General features: G+C 32.3%; 1 protein-coding gene and 1 long non-coding RNA gene across 3 annotated transcripts; one reads left to right on the top strand and one right to left on the bottom strand.

The window, feature by feature from the left end:
- The first annotated feature begins 21 nt into the window (after positions 1-21).
- Positions 22-1,953, top strand: LOC111422610 (protein 5NUC-like). Its single transcript, XM_071201583.1, has 3 exons — positions 22-405; positions 459-1,240; positions 1,301-1,953. Exons 1-3 carry the CDS (start codon positions 88-90, stop codon positions 1,935-1,937), a joined length of 1,737 nt encoding a protein of 578 aa, XP_071057684.1. The 5' UTR covers positions 22-87; the 3' UTR covers positions 1,938-1,953.
- Positions 1,954-1,973: 20 nt separating this feature from the next.
- LOC139432779 (uncharacterized) lies at positions 1,974-10,748 on the bottom strand. Of its 2 annotated transcripts, XR_011642450.1 has the most exons (7): positions 10,183-10,748; positions 9,850-10,105; positions 9,058-9,491; positions 7,293-8,999; positions 7,091-7,220; positions 2,161-2,429; positions 1,974-2,088 (listed from the first exon to the last, which is right to left on the bottom strand). It is a non-coding gene; the product is annotated as an uncharacterized lncRNA (long non-coding RNA). The 2 variants fall into 2 exon arrangements; XR_011642449.1 differs by having other exon boundaries at positions 1,974-2,429.
- Positions 10,749-12,092: the final 1,344 nt, after the last annotated feature.

Here is a 12,092-nt window from a genome sequence, read left to right as displayed (position 1 = left end):
TTTCTTAATATCAAAGATTGGAAACTTTGCAGACACCCCTTCATGGTGTTGGTATGACTGCATAAGATTTAGAAAATACGTCAAATTATGTCGCCACTGTCATATTTTCTAATTTACATTTTACAAATTATTTCGGTTAAATCTATTGAGCTGTTGATTTTCCATACGAATGATATTAATGGATATTTTGACGAAACGTTCAATTCAATAGGTGAAAAACCTGTTGGTGGTTTTCCAAGAATTGCGTATGTGTTAAATAAAGCTAGAGATGATTATCGGCGCGGTAAAGGACCCGCTGTTCTTTATTTTGATTGTGGAAATGTGTTCATTGGTAGCCCATGGTTTTCAATTCATAGAGATAAAATTGCGACCGCCCTTATGAATTCTTTAACACCCGACGCTGCGGTAAATGCAAAAATATAAATATAATAACACATAAATATATAAATTTTTTTTAGTGTTTAGGCACTTTAGAATTTGCGTATGGACTGAAAGGATTATTACCATATCTTTCAAAGATTAATTTTCCAATCGTTGTATCAAACCTCGGTCTTTCTAAGCAACAAAGTCTCGCAAAATTAGTTAACAAAAAGCTTGTATTTAATATTAAAAATACAAAAATTGGAATTCTTGGATACATAAAAAATCGTAGGCAAGCATTTACTAATTTAATCTACTCCGTGGAAGTTTTGGATGAAATCGAAGTTATAGGTCAACTCGCTGAGTCTCTTCGAAAAGATGGTGTTCACATAATTATAGTATTAAGTCACGGCGGGTTGCAGGCAGATGTCACCTTAAGCAGGTTAATAAGATATGTTGATATTATTCTCGGCGGAAATACCAGGAATTTTTTATGGAATGGTCCACCTCCAGATATGGAACAGCCAACCGATCCGTATCCACTTATTGTTAAGCGTTTAGATGGTGTACAACTTGCGATTGCTCATGGTTACCGCAGAGCTAAATATCTAGGTAAATTACATGTCAGCTATAATACAAGGCGTTTAACAGGACAATATCATGGTCAGCCCATTTTTTTGAATGAAGACATAGGACAAGATAAATACGTTGCAGACTTACTTAACACCTTTCGTCCTGCGGTGACGGAAGCGAACGAAACATTTGTTGGCAAAAGCAGAGTTACATTGGATGGAGAGACTTGTTTTTATAACGAATGTAATTTTGGAAATTTGATAGCAGATTCTTTTGTTCGTTATAACGCTAAGCGGTTTTTAACAAAGTAAGATTAACTTAGTTTTGTGTATTTGCCACAAATTCCTAATGATAAAAACATTTCTAGATATGATAAAATTTCTTATAACATGTGGACGGATGCTGCAATAGGATTAATTAACGTTGGTGCGATACAAGAAAGCATCATCCCCAGAAAAAGAAAGAATAATGTTTATAAAATTAACTTGTTAGAAGCAATACCCTTTAATAATTTACTCTATGTGATTAAATTATCCGGGTCTGATTTACTCTTAGCTTTAGAACACGGTGCGAAAGGTCATGAACACCGAAGATTACCTGAGTTTTTAATTCCGTCAGGATTAAAAGTTGTGTACGACTTTACAAGACCCGAAGGCAAGCGGGTTAAATCGGTTCTTGCGAAATGTTCACTTTGCAGAACACCAAAGTATGAACCTTTACAAAGTACTAGCATCTACGGGGTTGTCACTACGGAGTATTTAGTGAATAGCGGCGATGGACATTTTTCATTAGGCAAAGGAAAATCTAATATGTTATCTTCTAACGATGCTGATCATATCATTAATTGCTTAATGGAATACTTTCAAGCTTTTCAAGTTGTCGCGCCTGAAATTGAAGGTCGAATTATAATTGAGAATCCAATTCCTGCAGGGGTCCCCAATTCAACTGTTTTAGATAAATGTTTGTATATTATATTTATAAGCTTGATTTATTGTTATAAATAAACAGTGTTGTTAAATACCCTAGATGTTGTAATAATATTGGGTTCCACTCATAATTTTATTAATTAATTAATAAACAATAGTTTTGTTATAAGAAATAATTACAATAAAGAGGAAATAATGACATTCCGTAAAATCCTTGTAAATCGAGAGCCTAGAAAGTTTATTAGTACTTCTTCAAATCGTTCAAATTAATATTATAATTAAAATATAAAGAACAACTCACGTATTGATATCAAAGTTGATATATCGAGGATAGTTAAAGCTGATGGTTGAAAAATTTCATAAAAGTTTGTTATAGTTCTCATTGATTTCGTCGTTATTTGTAAAGATGTTTTAATCAATGATAAACCCGTTCGTATTTCCGTCGTAGATTAAGAAATATTCTTGTATTTAGTTAAAAAAAGAGGCCACAAAAAAAAAAACGAAACATAACCTCCAAATCTAAAGTATTCAATTTATGGGTGTTTACAGCCAAAAAACTTCTTGAAATACCTAAAAACATAAAGCTTATAATGAATTACATCAGATTCAAGTGATTTTAATCAGTTTAAAACCGAAATGTTGAAAATTAAAAATGCGAAGATTTTGAAAGAAACGGAATATAAATTTTGGAATTAAAGAAGAATTAATGTGAAAAATTGTGTCAAAGGGGAATGAAATAATTCAGAGTATTCAGGCATTGAAGGATTTCAATAAATATAGTTTATTTAAAAAGTAATTTTTGAAAATTTGGAAGAAAAACCAAATGTCAATAAGAGATGGCGCTCAGAAATACAAATTTTTTACACTTTTTCTTGTGGTATCAAAGAGGGTGATGGACAAAAAAGAGAAGTTTTTGTCCGAAAAAAGGGTGAAAAATGAATAACGACGACGCTAAGATTCGCTTCCGGCATATATTAAGATTAGCTGTCCCTCTTAAAAATCGATGAATTTTTTTTTAATCGGTAGGAAATGACTCAAAAGATGTGTTAATGATAAAAAAAAAGTGCGGAAAAGTGTAGTACTTACCGAAAAATCACATTAAAGTTGCGATTTGACGTTTCTTTTTGGAAGTTAAAAGCAATGTTAAAATTGCATTTTCGTATTAAATTCTAACCAGAAATTGTTTAATTTATACCCACGCACAAAATAAAAAGTTATTTTCACTAAACTTGTTGAGATTACAACATATTTTCGGATGAAAACCTTGTTTCTTAGGCTATCGATGCAGAACGACAATTAAATGGCGTTAGATAGAATTGTTTCTACCAAATGTGTATTAATAGACTTTGTGTTAATGGATTGTGTATCAATTGATCTGTCAAATGACTGAAAGCTCTTTGCAATCTTTATGTTGTAAATATAAATGATAAATAAGTATAGTAGCTTATTTAATAGTAGTTTAGTTAAATTAAAATAGTTATTAAAAAAGACATGGTTACAAAATAAAAATAAATAAATAGCCCGTGTGACGATAGCAACAAACTGTGTATTTAACCAGATGACAATTACAACTGACAACACAAGCAATGTTAACCATGTATTTTCTCGTATTAAATCCTAACCTCAAATTGTTTAATTTATACCCACGCACAAAATAAAAAGTTATTTTCACTAAACTTGTTGAGATTACAACATAATTATTCATAATGACACCTATGTGAAGTTAGTCCCCAATTAAACAGAATTTTACATGTATAGTATTTTAATTATAACATGAGAACCAGTGAACCGATTTCGATAAACAATGTCTCATTCGAAAGCTTAATCCTTGGCCAATACGAAAGTGGAAATGCCCGATTGACGATAGCAACAAACCTTCCAACAACAAACTTTTATCCGCAATTTCCTGTCTATTTTATTAGCTGATATCTTTCGTATTATTAGATATAGCAGAACACTAAATGCACCATATGAAAGCTTGATTCTTTCTTTATGAAATCGTCGGTCCTCGTTTGCCGATATGTTAATATTAAAATCAATAAAAGATGAAGAACACCGCTCTGTACGTAAAATAGCTTAATATTACCAAACTTCAAGCCCTTGTGCAATTGTTATCAAACCGAATTTTAAAAAACTGTGTTCACAATCAGAAAGAACGCTCCTTCAAATATCTTAATCCGGGTTTTTGTTGGTCAATATCAATTAGCATCATGGTTAAATCACCTTTAATATACATCTCTATATATAGAAACGTTTAATTGCTCTACCTCTAAACAACTTTCTTACATATTTGATATGAGGAAAACTATAGAAGTATATCATGAAGTTATAGACTTACACAAGGACGTTTTTGGTCAAAAAATTACCAAATTCACACGTTTTAGTTACTTTTAAACATTGTTGGGATCACTAACTTTCTTATATCACCAGGAAAAAATTCTATAACCAAGCAGCGATAGCCGCGTGTTATACACCATTAGAAAGAGCAGCAAATTGTAGATAAGATAGATCTATACTTCTATAGTTTTCCCAATATCAAATAAGAAACTTGTTTAAAGGAATAGTAATTAAACGTTTTTGCGTGTAGGGATGTATATTAAGGGCGATTTAAGCATGACGCCGATAGACCCATTTACCAACGAAAACTCGGGTTAAGATATAATAAATTTAAAGAGCGCTCTTTCTGAGTGTGATAATAGTTTTTTAAAAATCGGTTTGATAACAATTGCACAAAGGCTTGAAGTTTGGTAATTTTAAGCTATTTAATCTAAGTACAGAGCCAACGCTTTGTAGTTTAAGTACAGATTGATCTTAGTATTAACTTATCGACAGACAAAGACCGGTTTTAGATAGAGAAAGAATCTCTAATTATTATCTCGAATTATCTCTAATAATAAGAAAGATATCAGCTAAGAAAGTAGATAAAAAATTACGGATACAAGTTTGTTGCTATCGGACAAATGTGGAGGAGGCTGAAAACTAGAATTCGTAAACATAAAACTAAAGAAAATTCCAATATTTTTCAGCACCACATAAAGACTGAACATAATATGTGTAATATGTGTAACAAATTATAAAGATAATAATAACTATCTACTTATGAATGAACAAGTTCAACTTTCTCATAAACCCATCTTACGTCATACATCCTACGTTATGAACTTTTGATGTTAAAACTTTGTAACTACGAAAGGGATTTTCATCAATAATATGTGTTATTAAGTTCCAAAATAACGTTAAACTAACTAATAATTATCCTAATTATAATATTTAAGTGGTTTGAAGTATTTTAATAACAAATTTTTATTTAACTCTCATGCTCTCTATTTAAATGCGATAACAGATTATAAACATTTCAAATAGATTTTTAGAATCTATTTGTATCTTATATTCTATTCAATTTCTTTTTTCGAATCTATCTTTGCTCCTATCTGGCGACGCTCTTGTACACAGTTAATAGACACACAGTCTATGTAACGACAGACACTTAGTCATTATGACCTATACGAGGTTAGCTCCAAATTTTCCTAGTCCCCAATTAGATAGGATTTTACATGTATAGTATTTTGATTATAACAAGAAAACCAGTCAACCGATTTTGATAATCAAAATCTCATTCGAAAGCTTAATCTTTGGCCAATACGAAAGTGGAAATGCCCGACTCGAAATCTCTCGCGGGGTCATTTCAATGGCTGTACGCACATAATTAGTAAATTTTGAAATCGGGCATTTCCACCTTCGCATTCATTGCAGATCATTCTTTCGACCGAGATTTTGATGACTAAAATTGGTCAATTAGTTACGGAGATAATTGATGTGTTTAATTAATTCGTTTGTTGTGTTTTAATCAAAATCCTGAAATATTTCGAATCGGGCATTTCGACAACAGCATTCAGCCAGACACAAACTTTCGATTGAGATATAAAACATTAAAATCCGTCAAACTGTTCTCTAATTATAGTCGATTTAGTTTAAATTAAAAATTAATTAATAGCACGAGCGTTCACACGTGCATAAACAACGAGCCGAAGATGGTGTCATTCCGAGGGCTGTATAAACTTAGCGGGAGAGAATTGAAATCAAGCATTTTGTGATTTCGATAGAAGACACTATGACGAATCGAGTGACGTATAGATTTTGATCATCGGGTACATCGTTTACGAGTTATCACCACTTAAAGAAGGTCAATTTTGTGTTATTTTCGTGTATCTTCGCATTATTTTGATGTTTTAGCGAAATTCGAAAGAGTTTTCAAATTTTCACGGGCATTTCCACTTTCGTATTGGCCAAGGATTAAGCTTTCGAATGAGACATTATTTATCGAAATCGGTTCACTGGTTTTCATGTTATAATCAAAATACTATACATGTAAAATGCTATTTAGTCCCCAACTAACTTCACATAGGTGTTATTATGAATAATTATGTTGTAATCTCAACAAGTTTAGTGAAAATAACTTTTTATTTTGTGCGTGGGTATAAATTAAACAATTTGAGGTTAGGATTTAATACGAAACTACATGGTTAACATTGCTTGTGTTGTCAGTTGTAATTGTCATTTGGTTAAATGCACAGTTTGTTGCTATCGTCACACGGGTTATTTATTTATTTTTATTTTGTAACCATGTATACACATGTCTTTTTTAATAACTATTTTAATTTAAGCAAACTATTATTAAATAAGCTACTATACTTATTTATCATTGATATTTACAATTTAAAGATATTTTAGTCGTTTGACAGATCAATTGATACACAATCTATTAACATAAAGTCTATTAGCACACATTTGGTAGAAACAATTCTATCTAACGCCATTTAATTGTCGTTCTGCATCGATAGCCTAAGAAACAAGGTTTTCATCCGAAAATATGTTGTAATCTCAACAAGTTTAGTGAAAATAACTTTTTATTTTGTGCGTGGGTATAAATTAAACAATTTCAGGTTAGAATTTAATACGAAAATGCAATTTTAACATTGCTTTTAACTTCCAAAAAGAAACGTCAAATCGCAACTTTAAAGTGATTTTTCGGTAAGTACTACACTTTTCCGCACTTTTTTTTTATCATTAACACATCTTTTGAGTCATTTCCTACCGATTAAAAAAAAAATCATCGATTTTTAAGTGGGACAGGTATTCTTTAATTATTCCAAAAAACATAACCAAAGAAATTTACAATTGAGGGAGAAGAAAATAAGCTAAAATTAATTAAGAAGAGTACGACAACCAACCTGGGAAAGAAGATATCGGAATAGTTTTTCCGGAAAACCACCAAGGGGGTACCAGCACATTCCACCAAGGCGGAAAAAGGAGCAGTTCAAACCAGGGAGGAATCAAGATTTCAATCAATTCCACCAACATCTGTAAAACCAAAGAAGTTAAGATTTTTTTTTTATTTTCGATATACCATTTCTAAAAAAATAACTCACTTACCTCGTGTGTAATCCAGAACGAATCAAAATCAATTATTTCAGATCACTTTGATTATTTTTATTCATTTTCGAAAGACGAATACACATATTATCACAATATATACCCGGAGGTATTTATCTAAGATGGGTATTTAGAGGTATTTATAAAATTTGATTTAAATTGAGTTGATGGCAGTTTTGTAAGTACTTCAAGAATGCAGAGTCCATTATCGATACAGCAAACTTATTTATTACATTTACAAGAATGCTACAATGACGGTAAAATTGCATGAAAGTACTGACCGAATACTCATTGGGCGTGGGGTAAGACAAGGCAATATAATGTTGAACCCAAATTGTTCATCACAGTTCTGGAGAGTGCATTTAAACAACTGGATTGGACCCAAAAAGGTATAAACATTGATGGCAATACCTAAGTAATTTGCGCTACGCGGACGATATAGTCCTTATTTCGGATAGTCTTGGAGAGATGAAACTGATGCTGAAGTATGCAACTGAGTCGGGCTAAATATCAACAAAATTTAGGACAAATCTTGTTCCAAGCTCTAACATCAATATTGGTGATAATGAATACTTCTATCTTGAATACTTTCGATGGTATGTCATTAATCCCTGATGCCTTTCCATGTTTTGACGCATTGATTGCGTTTTGAACCTCACTAATTGATATAGGTTCCATGACACTATCCTTTCTTTGGTGTGATGGACTGCTGTCTATTTCCAAATCAGTTTCTGATGCTTAACAGGTTTTGGAAATAATTTTTCCAAATGTCATTCATTTCACTATCACATATTATTTTTCCTGTTCCATCTCAGCATAGAGCTACGTGCGATTTGTGCCTTTGTCTTAACTGTCTAACAAATTTCAGACCATTTTCCTTTACGTAATACTCTTCGAAAATATTTAACGATTTCTTTAATGCTTGAAAAATAACTTTGAATGTCCTGAATTGAGTATCAGTCTAATATTAATGACTAAATTCAGTTTTTGTGCTTCATTAATTCTTGTTGTTTGATTCTTTTCCAGTCATATTGCACTTCCATCAAATCCAAGATTCCAAGATCCATGAGATTGTTGATTTCCAATTGAAAATTAAGTAATATTATTATTCTTCTTCTTTTATTCAGGTTGCAACATTTATGGTGATTCATTAGAGCTGGAAATCCAACTTCCTGGTGTCCCGGGATCTCTTTCTAGCTAATCTTTGGTCTCTTGCTGTCTTAATCAGCCAGGTTTCTTCCATTCTTTGGAAGTACTCATTAATTTTTTTTATTTTTCCCCTAGCAAATCTCATGAGATCTCCGAGTCCACACAATTCTTTTACAATTTTGTTCCTTACTCTATCTCTTCTTGTCTTTTCCACTATTGTTCTTAAAGTACTCATCTCTGTTGGTTCGCATCGCAGCCATATATCTTGGCCATGAGGTTCGTGTATCGAAAGATAATAATCAAACAAGCGAACTAAATAGAAGGATGATACTCGCATGGGCAGCCTACAGGAAACTTAGAGACATCTTCATGAGCGATATTCCTGTATATTTGAAAAGAAAGGTTTTCAATCAATGCGTGCTTCCTTTGGTTATGACATACGGTTCCGCAACTTTAACATTAACGGTGGCCATTACCAGGAGGCTCAAAGTAACGCAAAGAAAGATGGAGAGGTCGATGCTGGGTGTAACCCTGAGGGACCACATACGAAATGAAGACCTACGAAGAACTGGCGTAAATGATGCGGTCAACATTGTGGCAAAGCTCAAGTGGTTACCTGATAATAATACGTCTTCGATCGTTGACAATTCCTCGTCTTCAACGCTCATTTCATCATGTTCCTCTACATTTTTGTCCGAATCTGTTATATTTTTACTTGTATCACTTTTATGTGTACTGTTTGGGTATTTACCCTGAATCGGGGTAAATACCCATTTTATAAAAACTGTGATAATTTTAACATTCTCTTAGTTCACCGAGAGAACATAACCTAGAAATTGTGACAGAGAGATTTTTTGTTGGTGAAAATCTTATCTTAAACCGTTTTGTTTGCTTCCAAAAGTATCAATTATTATAGTTCAGCTCCTAAAGCACATTTTTCATCCATCTTTTGAGGTTTTAACGTTAATTTGAGGAAGAAATCCTTGATTTGAATTTGAATTTTTCTAACTTTACTCATTGTTGAAATTTGGCGTGTACTCCAATGTATGTCTGAAAACAAGAAAAGACAACGTTGAATACGAAGTTTTATTACGTTTCATAAAGGAATAAGGGAGAAATCAAGGAAAAAAGAATTTAATTTTGAAGGTTAATTCCGAGAAAAATCAAGAGATGACGCTAGTTTCGAAGCAAGAATTTTGAATTTTGAAAAGGGCGCGAAGCTAAGAGCCAATCAGAAACGAGGAAAAAACAGTTGGAGTGCGGGGGTATATAAGGAGATCGCGAACAGGGAGTGAGAGAGTCGTCGTCTGACTAGCGTCGAATCCGCATCGTCAGATAGAAGACATTTTGAATCTCAAGAGATAACCTCAAAAATTTAAGATAGTTTTTTAAAGTCAAATCAACTTACGATATTAAAATAAAAAGAGAATCATCCTACAACCTATTCCGAGAACTACTGATACTTCTTCGAGATCATCCAAGACCCTATTTCCGAAGAACAAGCAGTTCAATTTCCCGTAAGAAGAATTTCCCTGTAGACAATCAAAATTAGTTAATGCTCCGAACACAAGAGACAATCCATAATCCAGATACCACATTGAACTCCAATCCTTTCTTTTTCGCAGTGAGTCGGATGATAATTTTATTTTCTTATTTAACATAACCTACAAAAAGAAAAATCAAAGAATCAAACTCAAAGAACAACTCACAAGAGTTTCCTATAATTTTGATCAATACTTACTTGTGGGTAAAGATTTATTAGTTTTCTTGAATAACGTTTATTTCTTTAAATCTATTTTTCTTCAACGAGTTTGATGACAACTTAAGACGTCGGCCATTTGTTATTTTCAAATAACGGTTCTAACAAGTTTTATCCCAAGGTTTAGATATTAAAGGTTGTCTAAGTTCCTATGCTGCAATACTTTGATTTTAGTTTGTGGGCGAGGGGCAAGAGCAGGAGTGTTTCGTGACGTAAGCGATCACGGATTGCGCACGCAACCTCATGGCCATGTGGTACTCCATGCATTTGTTTAATTTGAATTGCTTGGCGGTATTATTTTCCACATGGGACGTAATGCGCAGTATGGTTGCGTACGAACCTAGACAACCTCTTATATACAGTGTGTCCCCGGATTGTGTCCCCGTAAGGTATAATTGACGATAAATTTTTGAATTCAAATTCCATCTTTTGCAATTAAAGTCTGGATGTCATAAAACGAAATATAACCAAGTTTTACGTCAAATATCCTCAAAGTACCAAAGTTAACGCAAGAAGTTTGTTAACCGTTGCAGGTAAAGTGGTCTTTCTGAACAATGTACAACAAAAGTTGATTAAAATAAAATGTTTGTTATCTTAAATTATAGCGATATGCCGAATTTTATTAATTTAGCATATAAAAGAAAAAATGAGCTTTTTCTTGAAAATTTTTTTCTAATATTCCGTTTTACAATAAAAACAAATGATCTGAGTGAACTAACGATTATCATTTCATAACTTAGCTTTAGCCTATTGTCAAATATTAATTGATCATGTTTACATTACAACATAAAATATTTATAGTGCAGTGCTATGGATTAGTTACAATGCAGTTTTAAGGCAATTTGAGGAAAAATTTGGATTTTTAGTAGATAAAAAAACAATTAAGAGAGTTGTTAAAAAATTTTCGGAAACGGGTAATGTGGAAAATAAAAGGAAGGAAAAAAAGCTTTTAGATGAACATGATGCGGGGCCGATTGTTGCAGTAACGAATGCAATGGATTATGGTAAGGTGTCGTATTATAAACCAAAATTTAACCACACTATCGAATTATTTGATCGAATTCGAATTCTTAGATATCGAATTCTTGGGTACAAAATTTTGAAAGACAAAACTTTTTTAAAAAACATAAAAACATTGCGGCCCACATTCGACCATTTTAATTAGAAATTATTTAAATACGTTATTTCGAAAAGAATGGATTGGTTAATAGGATCCGCAACCATAATCGCCAAGAAGTCCGGATTTATTTATTATGGATTTTTATTTTTGAGGTTATGTAAAATAAAAAGTGTACACTGAAAATTTTAATAACAATTTAGACCGTTTAATACAAAAAAATTGAAACTGTTATTAGAGAAATTCCGTTGGACCATATTAGAAAAAGTTATAAATAATGTCGGAAAAGGGCTGAATTATGTGTTAGTGTTGGTGGTGGTATCATTGAATAAGCTTTTATGTTAATTTAGTTTAGATCGAAAATGTTTTGTTAATCTTATGATTTAAAAATCTGCATTTTGCTTTTATATCCTACATTAATAAAATTCGGCATATCGCTATAATTTAACATAACAAACATTTTATCTTAATCAACTTTTGTTGTACATTGCTCAGAAAGGCCACTTTACCTGCAACCGTTAATAAACTTCTTGCGTTAACTTTGGTACTTTGAGGACATTTGACGTAAAACTTGGTTATATTTCGTTTTATGTCATCCAGACTTTAATTGCAAAAGATGGAATTTAAATTCCAAAATTTATCGTCAATTATACCTTATGGGGACACAATCCGGGGACACACTGTACAGGGTGATTCACATAAGAACCGACACAGAGCAGGGACATGTAGAGGACAATAAATTAAGATGTTTACGTTAATGCTATTAAAATCATCG

This window comes from Onthophagus taurus, chromosome 2 (assembly GCF_036711975.1).
Source record: "Onthophagus taurus isolate NC chromosome 2, IU_Otau_3.0, whole genome shotgun sequence".
NCBI lineage: Eukaryota > Metazoa > Arthropoda > Insecta > Coleoptera > Scarabaeidae > Onthophagus > Onthophagus taurus.
The sequence above is the reverse complement of the archived record's forward strand: the minus strand, read 5'-3'. Positions and strand labels throughout refer to the sequence as shown.